General features: G+C 42.2%; 1 protein-coding gene and 1 long non-coding RNA gene across 11 annotated transcripts in view; one reads left to right on the top strand and one right to left on the bottom strand.

Moving 5' to 3' along the window:
• Positions 1–27,618, top strand: part of LOC309846984 — a 318,364-nt gene that overhangs the window by 61,851 nt on the left and 228,895 nt on the right. Inside the window, exon 3 of the long non-coding RNA XR_014302226.1 lies at positions 12,189–12,289. This is a non-coding gene — a long non-coding RNA (uncharacterized lncRNA). The remainder of the gene's footprint in view (positions 1–12,188; positions 12,290–27,618) is intronic.
• The window catches only part of TJP2 (tight junction protein 2), a 123,183-nt gene that overhangs the window by 15,880 nt on the left and 79,685 nt on the right, over positions 1–27,618 (bottom strand). For all 10 annotated transcript variants that reach the window (XM_082696636.1, XM_082696640.1, XM_082696635.1 and 7 more), the window contains 10 exons: positions 19,788–19,841; positions 16,366–16,490; positions 14,921–15,023; positions 12,969–13,590; positions 8,946–9,049; positions 8,118–8,271; positions 6,719–6,827; positions 6,485–6,618; positions 4,704–4,770; positions 3,768–3,918 (listed from right to left, as the gene is read on the bottom strand). In XM_082696636.1, the coding sequence (XP_082552762.1) occupies positions 3,768–3,918; positions 4,704–4,770; positions 6,485–6,618; positions 6,719–6,827; positions 8,118–8,271; positions 8,946–9,049; positions 12,969–13,590; positions 14,921–15,023; positions 16,366–16,490; positions 19,788–19,832 (1,614 nt within the window). In that variant the 5' untranslated portion in view covers positions 19,833–19,841. The remainder of the gene's footprint in view (positions 1–3,767; positions 3,919–4,703; positions 4,771–6,484; positions 6,619–6,718; positions 6,828–8,117; positions 8,272–8,945; positions 9,050–12,968; positions 13,591–14,920; positions 15,024–16,365; positions 16,491–19,787; positions 19,842–27,618) is intronic.

The following is a 27,618-nucleotide window of genomic DNA, read 5'->3' as shown; positions in this document are numbered from 1 at the left end:
ATTATTTTAAAGTACCTAATATTTTAATAATATAAAAATAAAAAGAAGACAAAAAATTCCTATGAATTTTTTTTTCAGTCATTGAGGACTATAGAACCCTTTATCACTGAAAAATGTCAATAACTGATCCTAATTTAAGGTTGGAACTTGTGATTAAGTAAAAACAGGCATTAGGCTGACACTTAGTTGATGCTTTTGAAATAAACTAACTTGTTAAAGCGGTCTCATTAGCTTTTCCTTTGAAACAATATTTAGCATTTCAGGTGTCATTTTAGGGATCATCACACTTCAGAATCTAATCCTTTCCTGTGCCATTTATCTATCTATACCTGTATCTGTGCATGGCCACATGTCTTCATATGCCCTGTATGTGCTTTTATTTAAGTAAGACAAGGCCATAAGGCTTGAGGGAAGATGGTGAGGGTCCCTCTCTGTCCATCCTATGGCCATGCGGGATGGACCTTCCATCAAGCCAATAATACAATGGTCAAAATTAAGTCATACGTAGTAACTACATTTAAAAACTTAGGAGTTTCTCTTTTTCACCCCACAGAAGTTTCTGAAAGAAAAATAAGAACCATACCAGGTAAATAATATGCAAAGAGACAATCAGGCCAAGCATGAAAACACACAAACCCCTGTTACTGGTCGGGCGTATATCCTGCCACAGCACCTGAGTGCGATCCCTCTGCTTGTCAAGCTGCCACCTTTCCAAAGGAAAAGCTGCCCTTAAAAAAACCCTCAACAGAAAAAAGTGATTAGTAAATGCACAGAGTTCACCACATACATCCAATTTGGCCATGAAAAGGAACATCGAAACAAGTTACAGCTAAAAAGATCAGGACAGCAGCACCTGAGTAGCTCAGTCAGTTAAGTGTCTGCCTTCAGCTCAGGTCCTGATCTCAGGGTCCTGGGATAGAGCTCCACATCAGGCTCCCTGCTCAGCAGGGAACTGCTTCTCCCTCTCCCTCACTCTACCCCTCCCCACCCCTTGCTCTCTCTCTGTCTCACATAAATAAATAAATAAAATCTTTAAAAAAAAAAAAAAAAGTCAGGACAGCACTTTGATACTGGAAGGTTAGGTTGTACAGTCCTCTCCAAGAAATATCCTCTTTCATTATCTGTTTAGTTGTCTAAGGGGGGAGGGAGGGCCCGCCTTGTCTGCTGTGATCCTGTAAAGGACTCAGTATCAGCAACAGCTTTTGACTGTACAGCAGCTTCTCTGCCCCAGTAGGCGAACTCGATCTTTTTTACCCCTTTATAGAACTGAGGGCTCCTTTAACAGAAAATTTATTCACACCCAAGAACCTGAACCGTCTACTGTCTGACTTTCAAATGGGATTACTGGGGAGGGGGAAAAAAAAGCCAGTTCCCATATTTTTTTTCCTTGTCTTTCACCAGGGTAATAACAGGAAACAAGACACTTTCTTAAGTATAAACATTGCATACCGTGAATTGTACCCATGGAAATGACTCTCCCAGTCTTTAACAACTAACAGAGTTTTGTCGAGCCCAAAGGTGAATTCACTACTTTTTTCATGAAAATTCAAAAATCTCTCTTCCCCCAGGACATAAAAAAATTTTATCCTTGAACCTTCATGAGCAAAGGCTTCCAAATTCCTGACTTCATATACCCCACACTAGTCAGGAAATAATGCTTTTTCTTCTTTGGCATCAGCTCAAGAGTAAATTGGTATGAGTTGGCACTCTGATGGGATTCTTATCAGGAACACTTGGTAAGTGGTATTTCCTGGGATCATGTGGTACCACGAGGTTCACTCAGATATACTTAGTCTTCTAGGACCATGACCAGAGCCAAAGAGGGTCTAGAATGTCAGTGGAAAGCTTCAGCAAAGCTCATGATCAAGGTTTGCCCTTCATCTGCTCCAGAAATGAAATCTGAACTACTGCAATGAGGCCAAGAGCCAAGAAGGAAAAGGAACACCTACTTCTGTGCTCTGCTGCCTGCTTCCTGAGAAACTGTGGGGCTCTTTTCTTCCCCTCTCCTTTGAACTGAGATGCTTATATCAGACCCCTAATAACTCATAAGAAATGCAAGTTTACAGAAGCAGAAATTCCAGTAAAGACAATTCCCTAGGAACTGTGTGTATTTTATATAGTCACAAGATACTTGACATTCTTTTTTTTTTTTTTTTTAAGATTTTGTTTATTTATTTGACAGACAGAGATCACGAGTGGACAGAGAGGCAAGCAGAGAGAGAGAGAGAGAGAGACAGGGAAGCAGACTCCCTACTGAGCAGAGAGCCTGATGTGGGGCTCGATCCCAGGACCCTGGGATCATGACCTGAGCTGAAGGCAGAGGCTTTAACCCACTGAGCCACCCAGGTGCCCCGATACTTGGCATTCTTGATATTTATACATAAGTCAATGGACAATATATGTATCTCATGAAATGTCACAGCTGAGTTTTTTGGTGTTTTTTTTTTTTTAAGATGTTAATCATTTGAAATAGAGCAAGAGAGAGAGGACAAGGAGGACAGAAGGGCAGCGGGAGAGGGAGAATGAGGTCCCTGCTGTGCAGGAGCCTGACAAGGGGCTTGACCCCAGGACCCCAAGCTCATGAGCTGAGCCAAAGGCAGACACTTAACTGACTGAGCCACCCAGATGCCCGTTTACTATTTTTTAAAACCGATGGATTATATAAACATACATATAGTAACCTTAAAAGGATCAATATTTGATTAACTGTTCCTGTTCAATTTTAGATGTAAACAACATACTGAGTGGCAGCAACCTGTTATTTTCCAATGGCGAAAAGAACGGACTTTGACTTTCCTACTTCATGCCAGAAACTGCTATTACCCATTCTAATCTTCCAGAGCCCCTACAAGGCAGGTATTCTCATCCCCATTAAACAGACAAACAGACAAACAGGAGTCTCGGGGTTGAATAAGGGTCACAGAACTAATGAGAGGCTGGGACTGGATTCAAGTCTAAAGATCTAAGCCAAAACCCACCTTTGTTCAAGTACAGCACATGGCCTGAAGAGTGACAACCAGACAGGGAATCAACAAAAACCAAACTTAAGCAAGATCTTTGTCACAGAGATCCTCCTCCCAGGCCTTAAGATAGAATCTCATTTTGTTAAGCAAACTAATAAAAATCTTTGCAAGGGGGTACCTGAGTGGCTCAGTTGAGCATCTGCCTTCTGCTTGCGTCATGATCCCAGGGTCCTGAGATCGAGGCCCCCATCAGGCTCCCTGCTCAGCGGGAAGCCTGCTTCTTCCCCCTCTCCCACATTCCCTGTTTGTATTCCTCTCCCACTGTGTCTCTGTCAAATAAATAAAATTTTTTTAAAAATTTCTTTGCAAGGGTCTTGAACACTGTAAATTCCCACAGACATAGGGATGAGTTTTGAGTTCCAGGACTGAGAAGACGGTTCGAGGGAAACAGACCTTACACTTGGCATCAACCTGCAACTGGTCTATTTTCACAAGCTAGACTACTTCCCCTTCCCTTTCATCAGGCCCCAGAAGGGGCATCTGGGTGGCTCAGTGGGTTAATAAGCCTCTGCCTTTGGCTCAGGTCAGGATCTCAGGGTCCTGGGATTGAGCCTCGAGTCGGGCTCTCTGCTCAGCAGGGAGCCTGCTTCCCCCTCTCTCTGCCTGCCTCTCTGCCTACTTGCGATCTCTGTCAAATAAATAAATAAAGTCTTTTTTTTTTTTTTAATTAAAAAAAAAATAATAAGGCCCCAGAAAACCCCACTCTTTCCCAGTAATGTCTAGAACAGGGATGATCTTTCCTACCTTCAGAATCTGGTCCCCTTCTTGAAGGCCTTCTTGCTCTGCCGAGGTACCCTCTTGAATGCCAGCCACAAATATCCCAACGTCATTGCCACCAGCCAACCGGAGACCCACGCTGTCTCCCTTCTTAAACCTCACCATTTTGGTGTTGGGACTGTAGTGAGTTCAGTTTTAGAAAAGAAAGATGGGAGATTTGTCTTTGTAAAGGGAGAACCAACATTAGCAGTGAAAGAGTTAGTTTCTTCTATCTGTAGAAAGATTTACATGTTAAAAAGCTCTCATTTTTATCATTTTATCTTTTTGGGACTGTGAGAGGAGTATCAATAGGCCCACTTAACTGGTTAGTAAGTAGAAATACAGATGTTTAAATAAACTCATTCAACATTAGAAAGCAAATAAAAGGCAAGGTTAGGCCATCTGACTGCCAGTCCAGGATTCTTTAAAAAAAAAAAAAAAAAGCCTGCTGCTGCCACAGCCTGGGTTCATCAAGGCCACATCCTACTCCAGGAGCTGCTGCTCTTTACCACCACTAAACAAGGGGCTCTCCTTATCCCAAATACAGCACTGGGTCATTTCTCCCCTCCCTCCACAGGCCAGGATCATCAGGGCACCGCAGCCCCTACAGAGGCCCTGTAGTGAAACAGCACTGCACCTATTTGAGTTACGGATCTGGTAAACTCAACTACGCAGAATCACATTGTAGAAAAGTAGCCAGAAAAGTAGACAAGCATTCAAAGTGAATTTCACAAAGTTCCCCGAATTCCACATTTTACTTTCCTACAAGTTACTTCTTTCTTATAAACACCAGCAGTAGAGGTTGGTTAAAGGTGGCTCATTGTATGCAAAATCATCAAAAAGTACCATTCTTCTGGATTTCAGTTCAGGAGATTGATGTATGTGGAAGGAGAAAGCAAAAAAGAAAGAGACTGAAATACATACCCATAGATTGCTTCATCTTCAGGACTAGGACGAAGAAAAGTTCTTGGGGCTGCTTTTGGTTGAGGTGCTGTGGATAAAAAAAAAAAAAAAAAAAAAGTCTATCATTATCAACCTCGATTAACGGAAGTGAGTCTGTTTCTATAAAGATCATAAAATCCACAAAATTCAAGTCTGTACTTTATGTTATGTATAAGTCATTACATAAAACAACAAAAAAGTCTTTAAAGTCAAGTTTAATGTTGAGGCATTAGAAAGTGCCAATGGTTTCTCAAAATAAGTGGGGTAACAAATGAACCTTCCAAAATGCACAATCACATCCGAAAGAAGAAAGTATTTTTGTCACTTAAAAACCATATAAATCTTTTCCATCAATACATATTTAAGCATGGGGCGCCTGGGTGGCTCAGTGGGTTGGGCCGCTGCCTTTGGCTCAGGTCATGATCTCAGGGTCCTGGGATCGAGTCCCGCATCGGGCTCTCTGCTCGGCAGGGAGCCTGCTTCCCTCTCTCTCTCTCTGCCTGCCTCTCCATCTACTTGTGATCTCTCTCTGTCAAATAAATAAATAAAATCTTAAAAAAAAAATACATATTTAAGCATGTAAAATCATGACGGTCATTTTAGGGTGATGGGGGGCAGGGCTAGGGGCTAGGGTGGAGACCAGAGGCAGAGACAAAAAGGACTTCAACTAATCAAATAAGACAAAATGTGACTGTGACAGGACTGGAAATAGATATATTTGGTCTCTGCCCCAGTTCCCAATACACAGTTCCTAAAATCCCTGTAATTTCCAGAATGGTAGGGGTGCCAGAAGCATCCCTCTTTGCCTCCAATTCCTGACAAAGAACTGCCGCATCCCTTGGAATTTCCTGGGTGGCAAAGCATCTTTTGTTCTAAAGAGATAACTCCCAGACAGCCTTGGTCGGGGGGGCTGGTCACCGGAAAGAGCAAGCCACGATTAGAAGCTTGAAACTTTCAGCCTACCTCCCCACCATCTGGGAGGGGACGGGGGTTGGAGACTGAGGCAGTGACTGATCATGCACATGACAGAGACTCCATAAAAATCCATCAACCGTGGAGACTGGAATGCTTCAGGATTGGTGAACACATCGCGACACCGGGAACGGTGGTACATACACCTGGAGAGGACTCGGCAGCCCTGCGCCCCTTGCCTTATACCTTGCTTCCATTTGGCTGTTCTTCAGTTGTATCCTTTATAAGAACTGGTAATAGTAAGTAAACGGCTTTCCTGAGTTCTCTGAGCCAGCCTAGCAAGTTATCAAACCTGAGTGAGGAAGGGCAGTGGGAGCCCTCCGTTCAGATCCAGCTCGACAGAAGTATGGGGGGCTCCTGGGAACGGGAGTGGTGTCTGAAATGGAAGCATCTTACTGGACTGAGTCGCTCACCTGCAGGCTGTGCACTAGTTCTGGGCAGTCAGTGCCAGAACTGACTTGAACAGACAACCACTTGGTGTCTGGAGAATCTGAGAATTGGTAGCTGAGCAGGGGAAGAAACGCACACATGTGCTGTCAAGAGTATTAAGAGCAGAGCAGTCTGGGTTGAGATCAGGGAGGACACAAGGACCATAACTAATTAAATACAACAAAATGTGGCCAATCCGTTAGAATATGGAAAGGGCTGTTATTCTTTGTTTTTTTACTATTAAAAATGTTTTTTACTACTCTTCCATGTATAAGAATGATTTTTTAGAGTTTGTCTCTCCTTCTGGCCATCCTCTGGAATTACCAAGCATACACTTTGAACACGTTTAAAAGGACCTTCACCTGGAGGTTCCTCTTGGTATCTGGGTTCCTTGCTGTTCTCTGTGCCAACCGCAGCTGCAGTATCCCCCATGGCCTTGAAGGGAGTGGGTGTGGCGCCCATCCTGGACCATCTGTTCTGCATGTCCTCTCTTGAACTTAAGCACACATCACGTTAATGTCTCATAATGTCACTTCAGATATGCATATGTGTACACTCATGGGGTCGCGTGTGAGGGAAAATATACATCATCTTACTTTGGCCTTTCCTTCAGCTTTTCATTTGAGGAATGATAGTCATAATCAGAATACTGCTGCCGTCTCTCCTCTGGAGAAAATGATCGGTTTGACTCTATTTCTGAGATATCTGGTTTCAAAAATAAGAAAAGACTTCTTACTAAAATATTTAAGAACTGTACCAGAAATGATACTATTCTCTGGGTAAGGCAACATGGGAAATGGAAAAGAGGCAGGCAGAAACTGTGCCATTAGTCTAGCAGTCTTCCCTTGAAGAAAATCTAAGTCTCTAAAGGGAAAGGCATTAATTAATAAAGAGGAAGCCAAATTCAGAATTTTATGTTCCTCCTTCCCAGTAGCAGCTTTGAAGGAAAGTGTAATGAAAGTGGGAAATCAAAATCTATTACTGGATCATATATGTATACACTCATTTTTAACTACACAGAACAGTGTTTCTCAAACTTGAATGTGCATGTCAGTCACCTGGGATCTGAACTCGAATGTAGCTGTTCTCGGGCAGGACCTGCTATTCTGTGCTTCTAGCAAGCTCCTGGATGTTCATGGAGCTGGTGGGCTGAAGCTTGGAATAGCAAGGAAGTAACTATAAGCACCTAGCATGCTGGGATTATTTCTCATGCTGTCTTCCTGCACTGCATCCACAGCAGTAACCAAATGATTAGACTTTTGATATAATGGAAACTAAACTAAGTCTTCAGATTTTACGAAGTAATTCTTTAAAAAATCAACACAGCTGTCTTCAAACTTGAGAACTTACTATTTTCTAAACTCTACTGCATGAAGGTAATACCAGATGATTAGTTAGGAAGTATCATCCTAGTTATTTTTTTTATGCCTACTTATTTTTATTGGTAATTTATACATAGTTAAAATGTTACCCCATGTATAATTCATATTCAAGAAATGAATACTGCCTCCTAAGACAGATGAGGTGATACAGACTGCTAATCAATGAATACCATAATATTCAGCCATTCTGATCAATTCTTTACTATAATGTCGACCTAGTTTTAGCTCTTCCATATGACCCTCTCTTTGTTGGAAATATTCATATCTACTTTTTAAAAATCTACAAGAAAGTGCAAGGATGAACAATTTACAAATGGGTGTGGTTAGGTCTTTGAACCACTCATACATACATTTTTTACTAATAAGTTTCATTTTCAGTGGCCTAAATCAGAGTCCACTGGGAAGTTCATGAGTGCATCCAAATGTCTTATTGGGAAACTAATCTCAACAGACACTTTAACAAGAAATCAGCCACCATTTACTGGAACTAAAGTTTAAAAGAGAAGCTTTTGTTGGAAATTTAGCTTCCAGCTGGATGGCTATGCTAAACTGAGTTGCAAAAGCAACAGCCTTCCTTGCTTCCAGCTAAGCTCACAGCCTCCCCCTTCTTTACCTTCTATTTCTGAGTCACTGTCATTTAACGATGGGATGTTGATGAGCGTTTGCTTGCTGTCTCTCAACACCACCAGCTGAAGTTTTCCTCTTGACTTCTCTATCAGTTTTCGAGCGTCCGTTAAAGACATGTTCTCAGTTACAGTTCCATTTATCTGTGTTCATGAGTAACAATCATGTTACAAGCAATACAACTACACACAGCACAGTGAAACAGGAAGTTTTTATTTTCCCCTTCTAAAAGTGTAAAGTCTTCTGCTTAGTTACTCAAACAGACATGGGCTTTAGGATGACTGACTAAATAAAAATGAAGTATCCTTCAAATTAAATATGACCCTGTACAGCTGGATCCCAAATACAGGCATAAGAGAACTATGGTGTACTGAAGTTACTCTGCTAAGTTATTTTACTCTGCTAAATAAATTAGCAGAGTAAATAAGACAAGCTCAAGACAGTAGATTGGTTTACTACTGGAACGTGTTTCCTGACTAGAGAGATTTATAGAAACTTATATTAAACATTCAGCAATCAATACTACCAGCTCTCCCCTCATCTTTCCTTAGTTTAGGGAATAGGAGCTTAAACTTTAAATAAATGGGGAAGAAGGAATTCATTGAGTTTTGTTGTTTTTTTTTTTTAACTGACACTACAGTATTAAAAATCTCCATGTCTGCTTTTTGTGATAAAAATCTCACCTTACTGGCCCCTCCCCGCTTTTGTCTTACTTTCTCCCATCTCAACCAAGTTTCACTATGTCAGCACTCAGATGTGAAATTTGGACTAGAGAGCCAAACATGAATTCAGCTGTCTTCTCCCCTCGTACTCCCACCTTGAGAATTATGTCTCCTTCATGCAGGTTGCCGTCCTTAGTTGCCAGACCAGTTCTGGTCATTTCCTTTATGAAGATCTGACTCCCGAGCCGAAGACCGTATTCTAGGGGACAAACATACATATTTCATCCACTTGTTCAGAATATTTAGTCTGGTTTTTAGGTCAATTTAAAAATATTTATGAAAAACTGATTTTTGCCTGTGGGACATCCTGTAGGACAACTAGCCTGGACTCACTGAAAAAATTAGTGTCATAAAAAATAAGAGACAGAGGGATTGTTCTAGAGTTAAAACAATATAAAAACCAAATGTGATGCATGAACTTTTACTAGATCCTCGATCCAGAATGGGACGGGGAAGCGGGGGGTGGCAGTTACGTATTTTGAAGCAACTTCAAAATGAGCCGTACTATGGTATATTAAAAGGGATATTAGTGTTAATTTTCTTAAGAACCGGTAATGGGGGGCACCTGGTTGGCTCAGTGGGCTAAGCCGCTGCCTTCAGCTCAGGTCATCATTCCAGGGTCCTAGGACTGAGCCCCACATCAGTCTCTGCTCAGCAGGGAATCTGCTTCCCTTCCTTTCTCTCTGCCTGCCTCGCTGCCTACTTGTGATCTCTGACTGTCAAATAAATAAATAAAATCTTAAAAAAAAAAAAAAGAAGAAGAAGAAGAAGAAGAACCAGTAATGGCATTAGAGTTATGTAGGAGAATGTATCCTCTGGAGATACCTGTTGAAATATTTAGCAGTAAAGGGCCACCCTTGCAACTTACTTTCAAGCAGTTCCAAAAAAACCACGGAGAGTAGTATGGGAAAGGAGAAGAAGAAAGGGGAAAAAAGGAGAAAGAAAACAAATGTGGCAAAATGTTAGCAAATGGAAAAACTAAATAAAGGCTATGAGTATCTGCTCTAAAATTAACACTTAACATTAAATTGGGAACAACAAAAAAAAATAATTTAGTACATTTCAGTAAACATGTTCTGCTGACAGCCCTGTTGCCTACAGGAAGACACTGCCAATAGGATTCCCTTCATGTGTAAGCATGAGACGTGTGGGGTTTGCACTGAAAAAATTTCATTGTGCAAAGGAAAAGAGTCATTAAACCAAGCAAAGCAATAAAGTTTTTAACTAAAACTAGCGTATTCTGGGGGTTTATGAAATCTGAATTGCTCTTAAAAGAAAACACACTCTATTTTAAGTATGCGTACTTTAAAGTATTTTAAATACTATTCAGACTCTTCTAATTTTACTTATGAAACTTGTAAAAATACCTAACTTTAGGATAAATGTTGGTTATTTTAGGAAGGTACCACAACCTAGCAGGTTTTAAAAGACGCACATTCAAATTTTATTATTATTGTTCTGGACTCAAAATCTTTTAATTCCAAAACAAAGTAACTCTCTACCATTTAGAAAAGTTATGAAGTAAATTTAAAGACACATTTTTTTATTCAACTATAATTAACATGCAATGTTATATTAGCTTCAGGTTTACAATATAATGATACAACTATTTTTTTTTATGATTTTCTTTGAGGGAGGGAGAGAATGAGCACAAACAGTGGGAGGCAGAGGGAATAGCAGACCCCCCACTGAGCAAGGAGCCTGATGTCGGGCTCAATCCCAGGACCCCGAGATCATGACCTGAGCTGAAGGCAGATGCCTCACTGACTGAGCCACCCAGCAGCCACAATAATATAATTTAAAGATTCTATTTTTATTTATTTATTTATTTGAGAGAGTGAGTGAGCAGGAAGGAGAAGGAAAGAAAATCTGAAGCAGACTCTGCGCTAAGCACAGAGCCCAACACAGGGCTCCATCCCAGGACTGAGAAATCATGACCTGAGCCAAAACCAAGAGTCAGAAGGAAACTCAACAATTCCTCTATCCTCTTAAAAGCTGCAGTCTTACTGTAGAGTTGCAAATAGGTTGTTAACTGGTGTATTTTGAGGGCATCTCTTAAATGGAGAAAAAAAAAAACTTGAGCAGTTTCTAAGACATTTACCAGCAAAGCTGTCTGGTGCCCATGAAATGTAGCAGCAGGCTATATAAACGGATCATATTTTTCTTAGTCAAAATAAGTCTTGCCTACTGCTAGATTTCTTTAAAGATTAATTTTTGTGCAGCCCTAGCCGGTGATAGCTAAATTACTGTGCAATCCTAGCAAACAGTGGCCAAAAACCTTAAAAAAAAAAAAAAAGGAACTTTATTCCCCCAATGAATTCCAAGTTTAAATAATAAAATGATCCAGGAGGAGTAAAATTTTATCTCAACAAAAGGTATGTAAGCCCCTTTTATCCTTGATAGTATTACTAAGACCAGGCATGACTTGGGCAATCTCCTACAACAGTAAAGATCTTTTCAAATTGTGGTTTACAACTCATTAGTGAGTCTTAAAATCAATTCAATAAGTCATGAACAGCATTTTAAAAATTTAATGTAATGGAAACTCTCAGAACGCATCACACAGAATAAGTTCTGTTCCATGAAAAGCTTGTTCCAGTTTTTGACTGTTGCAAAATGTGGGTCTTTCTATGGTGGAAGGAGAGGAAAAGAGAAAGAAGGGGAGAGGCGAGGAGGAGAAAGGGGAAGAGGAAAGTTTGAAAAGCATTGTCTTGGGTTAACTCAAAAACCTGGGGTACAAGTCCTATAGAATGTGCATCAGGGCTCTCTGAAGGAGGTCTCGTGCCAAGTCATTCCCAAAATTTCTATACAGTCCACCCTTCAGTCTGGGAGCAGAGCTATTTCTACTGTATAGATCCTGGGAGCTGATGAATTAGTATGTCATTACCAGTGGTTATAAAGATTCTATAGAATCGTTAAACCTCCTAAGATGCACATTACTTACTGATAGTGCAATCTCTATTTCTCCTTTGTCTTCTGGGACTGGTCTCTACGTACCCCGTTACTCACGTCCCTGTGTTATTCACGTATTGTGATGGGCATCTAGTTCTATCATTCGACCTTGTGTTCCACTAGAAGTAAAAAAATAAACCCTTTCCCTTTGTTTCCTCAGACAAGCCATTTGAAATCCAAGTTCCCAACCTAAAGGGCAAGAAGTTCCCTCTGCATTCTGGGGTGCTCTTCTTTTTGTCTTGGAAGAATTAGGGAACAGAAGGAGATAAGAGATAGGTTCCAAGTAATTTAAAAAGTCAGAACCAAGAAGTGATGTAAGGAATACCTCTGCACTGGCCCTAAAGCCCTGTTCATTCACCTTCGTGTTTCCGATCATCTGCTTCCAGGAGATGGGATTCAAGTTCTGGCTCTGCCACGCATCTACTGGCTTCAAGATCCAAGCAAGTCACTTCCCATCTTGGAATTTAGATCGTCACCTAAACTACAGGTACCACTGGCTTCTCTAGCTGCCACATGGGGCTTTATTGAATTTTGGATGAAATGAAAGGTATGCAGGTGCTCCCAGCAATGCATCGTGGGACAAGCAGCCTGGGCTAGGGCCCACCTCATCTGTGGGCATGCCAAAACCTCTCTGCCCTGTGGTCCTCCCCACTGTACACAACAGGTAGGAAGGAAGTCTCCTACCTCCACACAGGGTTCCGGTGAGGACAGCATAGGCCAAAACTCAAGATCAGCTAGAGTCCTATCTACTCCCATGGTTTCACCACTTAAACCACACCAGGCTCACCAGGAGAGCTTGCTAACACAGACTCCAAGGGCTCTCCCCAGGGTTTCTGGTTCTGTGGGGCCCGAGCTAGGGCCCGAGAATCTGCATTTACTACAAGGCGGTACTTAAGCTGCTTTGAGAACCTCGGCCTAGGAGTTAAAGGTTCATTTCAGCAGCCTGGCTCTGCCATTACTGATAGCTTTGTGCAAGTTAATGAAGGTTTCTGTGCCTCACTTTCCCTGTCTATGTAATGAAGATGTAAGAAACTCCCACTCGAGGCGGTCATAAGGAAGAAATGAACCAATCGGTGCAAAGCCTTTGGGTCAGTGTGTGGCACACAGGAAGTGCCACGAAAGAGTTAGCTGTTGTAACGGTGCTTTTCCTCCTCGAGCACGCCTACCTTCGTTTGCTTTGCTTTTCATCAGAAGGACCCCGATGGGCCTGTCCGAGTCGGACTGGCCTGCGTGGTCCGGCCGCCCCCTCAGCTCAGGGCTGGGGCTGCGGGAATGCAAGTGCTCGCGGCTGCGGCTCCGGGGCGCCGAGTACCGGGCATCGGGCTGGGCCCTGCGGCCATACTCTGCCTCTGGGCTGTAGGTGCGGTCGTAGCCCCGGTCGTAGGCCTGGTCATACTGGTCATAGGCCCGGTCAGTGCCCCGGCCGAGGCTGCGCTCTCGCGCCCGCCCGTAGTCATCGTGGTCCAAACCCCGCTCCAGGCTCCGGCCACGGCTGCGCTCTCGGGCCCGCCGGTAGTCGTCGTCGTCCAAACCCCGCTCCAGGCTCCGGCCACGGCTGCGCTCGCGCTCCCGGCTCCGCGCCCGCTCGTGGGGACGCCCCCTCTCCGGGCTGTCCTCCCAGCTGCGGCTGCGCCCTCCGTGGCTGCTGCGCCGGCTCCTCTCGCTGTACCCGCTGCGGGCACTTCTGCCATCAAACTCGTCCATCACCTCAAAAGCACGGTCATCTTCATCGATGGGTGGGCTGCCCTGGGGCGGGGCCAGCTGGACCTTCCGGGGCCTCTTGACCACCTGTCACCCAAACAGCGGGGATGCAGGACAAGGACAATTAAATACAGAGAATGCAGTGGCTAAGAGCCCAGTCTGGTTCTCCTTTTAGTAACTCTCTGTCCCTCTCGACTCACTAAGCCTCTGGTTCCTTGGGGGGAAAAATACCTCACAGGGTTGAGAATAAGACAATGAGTATAACTAAACACAGTGCCTCCAAAAATCTGCTTCTATACTCAATAGCATCAAGGAACTGTAAATCCCTAAGTTAAAAACCTCCAGAAATCAAGACATTCTAGATAAAACTGCCTAGATTCATCCAGAAGTCAATGTCATGGGGGGGGGGGGGGGTAAGGACCCTTCTAGATTAAAAGGCACTGAAAAGATAAGGACCCAGTGCAGTGATGAGCTCTGATTGGATTCTGGATGGGGAATAAAAATCTTATCAAACATGTCTTGGGATGTGGACTGGATATTAGATGATACTTTAAAGTCACTGTTAATTTCCTTAGATAGGATGATACAGTGTTCTAGTGATGTAGAAGAATGTTCTTATTTAGGAGATGTGCTCTGAAGTGTGTAGGATTGACACTGTCATGTCTGTAACCTTCTTTCAAATGGTTCACTAAAAATATGCATTTGTATACATAGAAAAATCGAGTGAAGATGGTAGAATATTAATACTGTACAAGATATACTGTTTATTACACTAATCTTTGAACTTCTGTTTGAAAATTCCATAATGTATCATTGGGGGAAAAGAAAAATAACCGCATACCCGGTACCTCCCCCAGCACTGCCTTTAAACATACTGTATTTTAATTTTTGCTGTAAGTGTCCATTTGCCTGGCTGGAGTAAGCACCCCTTGCTCAGGCTCAGGAGGCATCTGGCTCAAAGCTGATTCTCATCCAGTGTTTGCTGAATGAATGAGTGAGCAAACAAATGAATGAATGCTACAGACTGCCAGTTATCTCCTAGGACAGTCTAGTTCATTAAGACATGACAGTTCTTGTTTGGGCCTTTACAAATGGGTTTTTGAGCTGGAATATATTTTCTATATAAACGCTGTCTTACAAATGTTCTCGCTCAGTCTAGTTAGTTCTCTTAGGATTGTCTAATCTGGTTCCTGAGATAAGAGAATCACTGAAAGTTAGGAAAAGGATGAGGAAAAGGCAGGGAGAGCTTACTTACATCTTTGTATCATCCATAACGTCACCCCAAAGTAGAGGAAGCAAGAAATTAGCAGTCCCTAAATTATGTAATTCTGTCAAGCCCTTACAAGCAAGTGGTAATTTTCCTCTGAGCATAAAAACCAGACGCTATTAGGGCAAGCTGAAAACAACCAGGGCTTACAATGGCAGCGATCTTCCCACTCTTTCTCAGCTGCTGAACAGCAAATGAATGGAGCACGTCCTCCATGGGGGTGCCATTAACCATGACCACCCTGTCATTTTCTCTGCAAACAAAAAATAAAAACAAGACCTGAAAAACTCCCATCTATTCACTGTAAATCACTTATTTAGGAACACACAGAAGCAGCAAATTGACCCCAAAGGCTTAAAGGACTCAGTGCCTGATTATTCCTGAGGCTCAGTCAGTCAACTCAGTGTGAGCCCTTCCCAGGAGGGAACTCATGAGCGGCTCAGCCCACTTTTGACACTGTCTACTGGAAACCAGCAGGGGATGACCCCCCACCAAAGGGCTCCTCCAAGAGGCACTCAAGCAGTGGCAAGGTCTAGGTACAAAAGGAACTTCTGCACCAGGCCCTCCCCCGCCGAAGGTGCACGGTGGGCTTCAGGAAGTCTACCAGTAGCCCCCAAAGCAGGCTGATATCCACCTGTGTTTTTCAGGGGAGGGGAAGAGATCAGGAGTTTGCCTCTGATTATCAAAGAAATTTTGAGGTCATTCAAAACTTCTTACCTCATCCCAAAAATTATTTTTTAATTCTACACTGCTCTCTGCATGAAAGACTGCTGACTTAGATATGACCATACAGACGTGGAATGCCAACAGAACCTAAACTTCTGAGCTCTCTAGCCAAGGCAGTCATATTATTAATTTAAGCTTCTGCCCTGAGAAATTATCTGGAGGGAATTCAGATATGCATCTTTTAAAATGGTGTAATCTGTTCAGACCAGAAGGCTGGAAATTGGAAAATCTGTGTTTTCATGTACTAAATCTTCCCAATTTCCACATTCCTCTTACAAATCATATCATCATTAGGCCAAAGTATCCTCACTGAATTCTGAATGAATGATAAGGTGAAATAAATACAAAGTGATGAGGGTAGGAGGGAAAGCATGCTGATTTTGTACTTCAGATTCAGGAATGACAGCTGGGTCCGTTATAACCATTTCCGTGTGTAAATGACTGCTCTCCTCCCTCCAAAGTGTGGATATTTCCAAAGGTTCAGGGATTGTTAAAACATGGAGTGTCCCAGTATCAATTCTTGCTTAAAGACTTTTCTTTTTTTCATTTAATGATTTTTAAAATATAAATTCAGTTAATTAGCATGTAGTATATTATTAGTTTCAGAGGTAGAGAGTTCAGCAGTTCACCAGTCTTATATCATACCCTGTGCTTACTATATCACATGCCCTCCTTAATGTCCATCACCCCATTACCCCATTCCCCTGCCCCGCTCTCCTAAAACTTTTCAATTTATGTAAAAACTCCTTTTTTTTTAAGTGCATGCCGCCACCACCCCGTCCCCCCCACGCCGCCTCCAGCCAAGCACCCTGTCTAGACCCAACCATCAGGGCCGGCGGCGGCTGTGGCTGGGACACAAGGACACTCACTGAAGCAGCCCATCAGCGGGCCCGCCGGGGAGCACGTCTGAAATGACGATTGACGTTTCTCCATTTTCAAAGTGGGGGTTGTCTCTGCCTCCAGACACTGCAATTCCAAATCCTCTTTTGGAATCCTGTTCATTGGAGTTAAAAGAAAAATCTTTTTAAAAATCCCTCTGCCATAAGTGGCTTTTAGGATTTATTATAAGCACTCAATAAAAGAAAGGTCAGACCAATAACCAGAGGCAGCTCAGGAACAGAGGCTTACAGAAACAAATGAGAAACGAAATAAAGCAGCATCATGGTCGGCTGACAGGCTTATAAAGGGAAATTCCTCATCTAAAAGAAATAGTCTTGGGCGCCTGGGTGGCTCAGTGGGTTAAGCCGCTGCCTTCGGCTCGGGTCATGATCTCAGGGTCCTGGGATCGAGTCCTGCATCGGGCTCTCTGCTCAGCAGAGAGCCTGCTTCCTCCTCTCTCTCTCTCTCTCTGCCTGCGTCTCTGCCTACTTGTGATCTCTCTCGGTCAAATAAATAAATAAAAATCTTTAAAAAATAAAAAAATAAAAGAAATAGTCTTGCGAAAAGCCATAAAAGATGGATAGGACAGACTGGAGTTATCAGTAGAAGCTGGCAGGGGAAGGGAAATAACATCTTCTGTCCACACCAGGATGTGCTTTTCAAATCACCAGTCACACTGTTCTCATATCCTGGCCTGAGCTGGGACAGCTTTGGTCACAAGTGTGCCTGTGCTAAAACCCCATTTTTAAAGTATACCTCTAACTTTCAAGTTAGGTGAACTGTGGTTTCATTTTAACATAGGATGACGAAAAAAGTAAACGGATTTTAAAGATAAAGTAAATTCTGAAGATAAACTTGGTTTTAAGGCCTTCTGAGAGAGCAAAGCATTAAACTCCTTCCTGCATGAAAGTAAGACAGTCTAGATGAATTACATCATGATTGGTCTAGAAATGCAGAGCAGAGAACCCACTTAATACATAACCCTAACCCATTTCAGTGTTTAAAAAAGCTAAGCTCCCTGGGTACTTGGCTGGCTCAGTCAGTGGAACATGTGACTCTTAAACTTGGGGCTGTGAGTTCGAACTCCAGGTTGGGTGTAGGGATTACTTAAAAATAAAACCTTTAATAAAGCTAAGCTCCCTAGGTTTCATCTAGATGATATGGTTAGATGTTATTTTATTTTATTTGTTTTTTTTTAAAGATTTTATTTATTTATTTGACAGAGAGAAATCACAAGTAGATGGAGAGGCAGGCAGAGAGAGAGAGGGAAGCAGGCTCTCCGCTGAGCAGAGAGCCCGATGCGGGACTCGATCCCAGGACTCTGAGATCATGACCCGAGCCGAAGGCAGTGGCTTAACCCACTGAGCCACCCAGGCGCCCAGATGTTATTTTAATTATAAATCAAGGTTGCTTATATAGACATGTACTCAGAGAATAAAACAAAGTTATGTCTTCCCACCCCCACCTCCGCCATGGAAGATTTCCCACATGGGACCCACTGTGCCAACTAGAGACAATTAGCAATACCAAACAGGCTAGCCGACTGTCCCTTAATTACGTGTCTTCAGATGGGGCAGCACCATCACCTGGGTAGCTGTTTTATACAGAGGTAGCTCCATCCCTATACTAGTCCTAAAATGTTTCTTACCTTCGCCCCTGAAAGGGGCATGTGAAAAGCTGGTGGCAGGGTGCAGAGAAGAGTCAGAAGAGGACTAAAGTTAAAAAATAAAACTCAAGGGGGAAAACCAGGAGAAATGGTATTATGTCACTGCTCTGAAAGTCTGGGCACCTAAGCACTGATCTGGGTTTTTTTTCTACCAGGATTAATTTAATTCATGTATACAGGAATTAACTTTTCACCAAAGTCAGGGTTTGAAAAGTTCACGGTTCTAAGGAAAACTCTCCCTCTGAGGAACTTACAGCCCCTCTAGGGACTTACAGTCCAGAGCCTGGAGGGATTCAGAGGAGTACTAAGATCCCAGCAGAGCCCACAAAAGTCACAGGGATGCTGACCAGGGCAGCTGACGGAGGAAGACCTCAGGACTGGTCAGGTCAGCCCAGGCGCACACAGATCCCACACCAACTCTCAGTGGCTGTGCTAACTGAGGACAGTAGGACTAACACCTATCATGCCTACTTCAGACTGCTGTCAGAAGAATAAAAAGGAACAGAGCCAGCATTTATTAAGCAACTACTGTGTGCTAGACTCCATGTACAAAAGCTGTTTGTATGACCTCATTTACTCAAGAGGAGCAGTAGCTGTGAAATAACTCATAATTAAGTGAAATACATTTATTTCTTTTTTATTTTATTTTATTTTTTTTAATTTATTTGACAGAGATCACAAGTAGGCAGAGAGGCAGGCAGAGAGAGAGGAAGGAAAGCAGGTTCCCTGCTGAGCAGAGAGCCCGATGTGGGGCTTGGTCCCAGGACTCTGGGATCATGACCTGAGCTGAAAGCAGAGGCTTCAACCCACTGAGCCACCCAGGCGCCCCGAAATACATTTATTTCTGATACTACTACTTTCAATCCCATGGGCAAGAGGGGAGGATTTTTTTAAAAATCTGATTAAGTCAGCACCTCTTAATATGATCATGAATTGGGCAAGGAATAGACAACCCATGTCTCCTGACTGCTAAACCAATGTTCCAAAATTCAGTTTGGACTTCATGTGTTACAATTATGATAAAAGTTGGGGTACCTGGAGCACCTGGGTGGCTCAGATGGTTCAGCACCTGCCTTCAGCTCAGGTCATGATCCTGGAGTCCTGGGATGGAACTGTGTCAGGCTCCCTGCTTAGTGGAATCTGCTTCTCCCTCTCCCTCTCCCTGCTCCAGCCCCTGCTTTATGTGTGTGCTCTCCCCACCACCCCTCAAATGAATAACTTAAAAAAAAAAATTGGGGCGCCTGGGTGGCTCATTCAGTGAAGCGTTTGCCTCCAGCTCAGGTCATGATCCCAGGGTCCTGGGACGGAGCCCTGCTTTGGGCTCTCTGCTCGGCGGGGATCTTCTCCCTCTCCCTCTGCCTGCTGTCCCCCTGCTTGGGTGCACTCTCTGTCAAATAAATGAATAAAAATCTTTAAAAAAAAGTTATAAAAGTTGTAGAAGCTACCTCAACATCCTTAAGCAATACAGGTTATTTCCATTTCTCCCCTCCTTTTCTCTCTTTTTTCCATAACCTGTTTTGTCTGGAGATAAGTGAATGCACTAAACAACCTCTATGATTTTCTAGTACACAGACCTTAACCAAAAAATCGTAACGTGCCAATCTTTTTGATAATGTAGTAATTACTGCCAGCTACAATGCATCATCCACCATAAGGGGCAAAAACTATACTTGGGCAAAAATGAGTAAGATCCATGCCCTGCGAACTCAAGGACACGACTGTAGCCATGTATTGCACAGCACTCACCTTTTGTAGGGTCACCGTGTACTGTTCCCATATCAGTTCTTCCATGCCTGGAGCCTGTTTTAAAACAGTAAGACCAATTTGATTAAAACCACAAACATTTCAATGCTAGAAATAAAGCTAGAAATGAGACTGTCTCAATATAACGTCCAGTTCCTACATTCCACAAACCAAAAAGACGTGGTAGCTTTTAGGAACACCGTATTACCTATTTTTCACACTCCTTCAGTCCAATGGCAGTCTTAATAATACTGGAAAATTAGTGAAATACATAATAAGAGATATAAATATTAAGTGTTGAGCTTTTTTACTATCACCACTCCAAAACAACCATTATAAAATCCCTCCAAAAAAAAAAAAATCTAGAGTTTCTTTTTTTTTTTTTTTAAAGACATATTTATTTACTTGAGGGAGAGAGCCAGCATACAGAGGCAGGGAGACAGGCAGAGGGAAGGGGAGAGAAGGAGAGGAAGACAGAATCCCAAGGAGACTCTGCTGAGTGCAAAGCCCAATTCGGGGCTCCATCTCGTGACCCTGAGATCACGATCTGAGATGAAATCAGCAATTGGACATTTAACCCACTACACTACCCAGGCGCCCTGAAATCTAGAGTTTCAAACATATATATTTTTTAAAAGATTTATTTATTTACTTATTTGAGAGCGAGCGAGCACATATACAGGAGGTGGGGAGGGATGAGCCAAGGGAGAGGGAGAGAGAATCTGAAGCTGACTCAATGGAGTGCAGAGCCCAAGCTGGATCTTACAATCCTGAGATCATGATCTGAGTCAAAACCAAGAGTCAAACAGTTATTTTTATTTTATTTTATTTTATTATTATTATTTTTTTTAACCACTGTTCCCTCCCTTCCTGTCAAGGGTGATCTCTTAGGCAAATTTTGCACATTTTTATGTCTAAAGGAATCCTTAGCCTCCTCAAAGAGTGCCCAACTGGGTATCCTCTTATCCATCAATACTGCCAGATGTGAAAAGAGGAAAATGCCTGCATAAGTTGATGGAGGCTTCAGTTTCTGACAATATTCCAAAACAGATGTCCATGAAAGCCTGAAAATGGTAGCTATCAGTTGAAAAATACTAATAATAACCCTTTAAATGAAGGCTGACTTTGAAGAGAAATCCTTAAAGTAGAAATACCAAGAAAGCTCAAAGCCAGAGAGAAAAACCAGCACTGAAACAGGCATTTAAACAGGAGGCCAGGAAGAGAGATAAAATGTAGGACCCAAACAGGGCGGAGATTAGATCGGACTGGACGCATAGGGGAAAAAATATCATTAGGCTCATGGAGATGGCAAGGACCCATGCCTTGCCTTGCTCATCCTTGACTCTGAGCAGAGTGGAAATAACTAAAAATATCTCCCTAGAGAATTCCTATCAACACACCTGTACTCAAGTTTAGGACTACAACTCTTTTTTTTTTTTTTTTTTAAGATTTTATTTATTTGTCAGAGAGATAGAGAGTACAGGCAGCCAGAGGCAGAGGGAGAAGCAGGCTCCCTGCGGAGCAAGGAGCCCACTGTGGGACTTGATGCCAGGATGCTGAGATCATGACCAGATGCAAAGGCAGCTACTTAACCGACTGAGCCACTCAGGCATACCAGGACTACAATTCTTAATACAAATGCAGCCACATCTCCTCAGAACACACTCAAAGTGGTTTTGCATGATAATGCCACACAGGTACACAGAGGCAAATGCAAATTCTCTCCAAGGAACATACTAAAGCACAGGTTTCAGAGAATCCCCCAGGGAAGTTCTGAGAACCATGAGTTCACAGTTTGAATGCATACACACAAAACAAGTTACCGTGAGTGACAGCTGAAAGAAAAAGAAAACTGCAGAGTCAAAGACTGTAAATATTGGAAAGATCAGTCACAGACTCAAGAGATGTAGGTACAATATGAAGTTATCATAAGAAATTAAAAGGAGACAGGGTGTCTGGGTGGCTTAGTCAGTTAAGTATCTGCCTTTGGCTCAGGTCATGATCTTGGGGTCCTGGGATTCAGCCCTGCATTGGGCTCTCTGCTCTGCAGGAAGTCTGCCTCTCTCTCTCTCTCAATTAAATAAAATCTTTTAAAAAAAATTGTTTAGATACATAAATCAATGAAACAGAATAGAGAACCCAGAAGTGCACCCTCAACTCTGTCTATGATCAACTAACCATTGACAAAGCAGAAAAGAATACCCAATAGAAAAAAGACAGTCTCCTCAACAAATGGTGTTGGGAAAACTGGACAGCCACATGCAGAAGAATGAAACTGGACCACTTCCTTACACCATACACAAAAATAGACTCAAAATGGATGAAAAAACCTAAATGCAAGATAGGAATCCATCAGAATCCCAGAGGAGAACCCCAGCAGCAATCTCTGAGACCTCGGCTACAGAAACTTCTTGCTAGACACATCTCCAAAGGCAAAAAATGAACTTTTGGGACTTCATCAAGATAAGCTTCTGCACAGCAAAGGAAAACAAAACAGTCCACAAAACCAAAAGACAACAAACAGAATGGGAGAAGATCTTTGCACATGTCTTATCAGATAAAGGGCTAGTATCCAAAAGCCTATAAAGAACTTCTCAAACTCAATACCCAAAGAACAAATAATCCAATCTGCCCAAAGAAATGGGCAGAAGACATTTCTCCAAAAGATGTACAAATGGCCAACAGACACATGAAAAAATGTTCAGCATCAGGGAAAAACAAATCAAAACCACAATGACATATGACCTCACACCAGTCAGAATGGCTAAAATTAACAAGTCAGGAAATGACAAATGTCAGCGAGGATATGGAGAAAGGAGAACCCTCTTTCTCAGGAATGCAAGCTGTTGCAGCCACTCTGGAAAACAGGATGGCGGTTCCTCAGAAAGTTGAAAATAGAGCTACCCTGCGACCCAGCAATTACATTACTGGATATTTATTCCAGAGATATAAATGTTGTGATCCAAAGGGGCATCTGCACCCTAATGTTTATAGCAGCAATGTCCACAATAGCCAAACTGTAGAAAGAACAGAGATGTCCATCGAAAGATGAATGTATAAAGAAGATGTGGTGTATACAAACACACACACACACACACACACACACACACACACACAGAGGAATATTACTCAGTCATCAAAAAATGAAAAATTGCCTTTTGCACTGATGTGGATGAACTGGAGGGTATTATGCTTAAGGAAATAAGTCAATCAGAGAAAGACAGTTATCCTGTGATCTCACTGATATATGAAATTTAAGAAACAGAACAGATGAATATAGGGGAAGGGAAGAAAAAATAAGACAAAATCAGAGAGGGAAATAAACCATAAGAGACTCTTAACTATAGGAAACAAAATGCAGGTTATAAGGGGAGGGGAGTGTGGGAAAGAGGTAACTGGATGATGGCCATTAAGAAGGGCATGAGATACAATAAACACTGGGTATTACATAAGACTGATGAATCACTGACCCCCACTCTGAAACCAATATATAATACATATAATACATTATATGTTAATTAAGTGAATTTAAATTTTTAAATAAAATTGTTTAAAAATTGTTTAAAAAGAAATTAAAAGGGGAAACTGGAAGTGTACTGAAAGAAAAACATCAAAAATGATCAAGCACATCTGGGGGGAAAAAAGTAAACAAAACTTTAGAAATAAAAATATGTAACTGAAATGGGATAAAGAACGGAGTGAACCACGTGCCACACAGCTGAAGGCCGTAAATGGAAGCCAGGAATGAAGAAACTACACAGCAAAACGCATTTAAAAAGTGTGATCTCCTAAAGAAAAGTTAAGATCAAGAAAGTCTTACAATGTGTCGAGTCAGATTTCCTGAAGGAGATGGTAAAGGGTACGGGGGAAATACAAAACTCAAAGAGATAATGGCTCTTCCAATTAGCAATAATCGCGCCTCGCATAAACCTCATTGGCTACGATACTGCCACTGCACAAAGCTGATAATGGCTCTTCCAGAACTGAAGATTTTTCAGGTTCAAGAAGCCCAACACATCACAGGCAGGGTACGTGGGGAGAGATGGGGAGAAAAACACTTTTAAATACATGATAATCCCAAAGCAGAAAAAAATGTAAAGACCTGAGAACACCTAGACAGGCGAGATAACCTATAAAAAAACAATTAGAATTAACAGCTGACTTTTTTTTTTTAAGATTTTATTTATGTATTTAAGAGAGAGCGAGCTGGTGCGCACAAGGATGGGGATGGGCAGAGGGAGAAGGAAACTCCCACTTAAGCGGGGAGCCCACGGCAGGCGATCCCAGGACCCTGGGAGCATGACCTGAGCCAACGGCAGACGCTTAACCAACTGAGCCACCCAGGTGCACCTAACCGTGGACTTCTAAATAGCAATGACGGAAGCCCAAAGTCAATAGAATAATATTTTAAAAACAATGCATGTTGATTTAAAGGGCAGAAAGACCTTTTTTAATAAAAACTGGAAGAGATGACTACTCTAGACCAGCAACATTGGGGAGGGTATGTGTTTTGGTGAGTGCTGTGAAGTGTGTAAACCTGGTGATTCACAGACCTGTACCCCTGGGGATAAAAATATATGTTTATAAAAAATAAAAAATTATATTAAAAAAAAAAAAACAATTTCTGAAGAATAGTTGGGAAAAAAGGACCGTAACACCAGAAGTAAGGCCCAAGAAGCAAGAAGGAATGTAAGTGAACCTGAACCCCCTGGCTATATGCTACTATAATAATATTGTGCCTTTTTTAGAGTTAAACAAGATGGAACCAAAGCAGTGGGCAACACTGCATGTAAATCCATAACGTAATTAGAGTATTCTAAATGTTTTATTCAGGATCAGAGTTAAACTGCTGATTAATTTTGAACTTCACTGAGTTAAATCTACTTGTTAAGTTTTCTGGGGTAACCAGTCCAGGAATACTTATAGTAAGTACGTAACTTCCAACATAGCAGAGGGAAAAATTAAACAAACAACAACCAAAAAGTCAATCCATAAAAGGCAAAAGGGGAAATTTGGGAAAAAAAGCATAAATATAAAACATAAACTAGAATATAGAAGAGTATAGAAAAGTAATCACAATAAATAAATGCAGACTGTCAGGATGAATTAAAAACAAGAAGGTCCGGCTATGTTTACTTATTTTAATTTTTTTTTTTAAGAGAAAGTGTAAGTGTGAGTGAACAGGTGGGGTGGGAGCAGAGGGAAACAGAGAGAGAAACATAAGCAGTCTCCATGCCCAACCTGGAGCCCAAGGCCAGGCTCAATCCCATAACCCTGATACCATGACCTGAGCCGAGATCAAGAGTCAGACGCTTGGGGCGCCTGGGTGGCTCAGTGGGTTGACCCGCTGCCTTCGGCTCAGGTCATGATCTCGGGGTCCTGGGATCGAGTCCCGCATCGGGCTCTCTGCTCAGCAGGGAGCCTGCTTCCCTCTCTCTCTCTCTCTGCCCGCCTCTCTGCCTACTTGTGATCTCTGTCTGTCAAATAAATAAATAAAATCTTAAAAAAAAAAAAAGAGTCAGACGCTTAACTTACTAAGCCACCTACGTATCCCCAGCTGTTTTTTAATAAAGAATTTCTAGGGGTGCCTGGGTGGCTCAGTGGGTTAAAGCCTCTGCCTTCAGCTCAGGTCATGATCCCAGGGTCCTGGGATCGAGGCCCGCATTGGACTCTGGGCTCAGCAGGGAGGGTGCTTCCTCCTCTCTCTGCCTGCTGCTCTGCCTGCTTCTAATCTCTGTCAAATAAATAAATAAAATCTTTAAAAAAAAAAAAAGAATTTCTAAAACATAAGGACACAAAGAAATATAATTATATAAATAAAAGGCCTTACTAATATACAAATGAAAATAATTTAAGAAAAACTAGTTTCATATTAAATTTTTTTCTCAATAAAATCTGCCATTCCTGCACTGATATTAATATGAGAGAGAGAAAAGAACTGAAAATGTCTAGATGCAGTGCTTCTTTTTCCCTGGTGAAGAAACTCTCTGAAATGGGGAGAACACAGCATAACATAAAAGGCAATTCTATCAACTGATCTGTGGGAGCCCATCATATGTTCCCTTTAGCAAAGGGGAGTCAGAAACAAGCAATTTTGTTTGTACAGAAGGTAAACCAGCCTACTCTTGAGTAGCTATAACTGATGACTCAAAGTGAGAGAAGTAATCTCCTTCAGCTCACCCTCTCACTATGCATTCACTTTTAGGACATTTCCATGGCTAATACCATCTGGCTCCAAGAGATCAGAATTCTTAGATTAAAAACTAGAATTAAAAAAATCACCTCTAGGGTTAAAAAGAAAATACAAATTGTCTGAGGAACAGGAGAGAACTAGAATATATGCCACGGGACCCCTGCTATGGGACAGGGGTGGGGTGGGTGGGAGCAGCATCCCAAAAGGGGTGATGTTTAGATTAAGAGAAGGCACATCAACACAGTGAAACAGGCAAACATTCAAAAAAGATCATTATCTAAATTATGTAAATCTCCCCCAATTATTTAAGTTTGTTCACCAAGACCACTGTCAACTAGAAGAAAATGAAAGTGGATTTTCAGATAAGATTTTTATATCTCACTCACTCCTAGTACAGTGGTTAGTGCAGAGGAGGCACTCAGAAAGATTTCCTTCTCATAAACCAAGAAGTGGATACACTGTGCATCAACAGCTGTTAATACAATTAAGACACGATTTCTTTTTTTTATAATTTTTTTATTAACATATAATGTATTATTAGCCCCAGCAGTACAGGTCTGTGAATTGCCAAGTTTACACACTTCACAGCACTCACCAAGCACATACCCTCCCCAATGTCCATAACCCTACCCCCCTCCCAAACCCCCTCCGCCCAGCCACCCTCAGTTTGTTTTGTGAGATTAAGAGTCTCTTATGGTTTGTCTCCCTCCCAATCCCATCTTGTTTCATTTATTCCTTTCCTACCCCCAAACCCCCCATGTTGCCTCTCAACTTCCTCATATCAGGGAGATCATATGATAATTGTCTTTCTCTGATTGACTTATTTTGCTCAGCATAATACCCTCTAGTTCCATCCATGTCGTCGCAAAAGGCAAGATTTCATTTCTTTTGATGGCTGCATAGTATTCCATTAAACACACACACACACACACACCCACCCCACATCTTCTTTATCCATTCCTCTGATGATAGACATCTAGGTTTCCAAAGTTTGGCTATTGTGGACATTGCTGCTATAAACATTTGGGTGCACGTGCCCCTTCGGATCACTACGTTTGTATCTTTAGGGTAAATACCCAGTAGTGTGATTGCTGGGTCATAGGGTAGCTCTATTTTCAACTTTTTGAGGAACCTCCGTGCTGTTTTCCAGAGTGGCTGCACCAGCTCGCATTCCCACCAACAGTGTAGGAGGGTTCCCCTTTCTCCGCATCCTTACAAGACACAGATTTCTACTAGCAAGTTTTCCTAAAGGAAATTTTCTTTTCCTCTTTTTTTTTTTTTTTTAAAGATTTTATTTATTTGGGGTGCCTGGGTGGCTCAGTGGGTTAAGCCGCTGCCTTCGGCTCAGGTCATGATCTCAGGGTCCTGGGATCGAGTCCCGCATCGGGCTCTCTGCTCGGCAGGGAGCCTCCTTCCTCCTCTCTCTCTCCGCCTACTTCTCTGCCTACTTGTAATCTCTGTCTGTCAAATAGAATAAATAAAATCTTAAAAAAAAAAAGATTTTATTTATTTGAAAGAGAGCAAGAGTGAGAGCACAAGCAGGATAAAGGGCAGAAGAAGCAGACTCCCCACTGAGCAGGGAGCCCAAGGCAGCTGGATCCCAGGACCCCGGGATCCTGAGCTGAAGACACTTAACCAACT

Source organism: Mustela nivalis, assembly GCF_964662115.1.
Source record: "Mustela nivalis genome assembly, chromosome: 13".
In the NCBI taxonomy this organism is placed as follows: domain Eukaryota; kingdom Metazoa; phylum Chordata; class Mammalia; order Carnivora; family Mustelidae; genus Mustela; species Mustela nivalis.
This window is presented reverse-complemented; position numbering and strand designations above follow the sequence as displayed.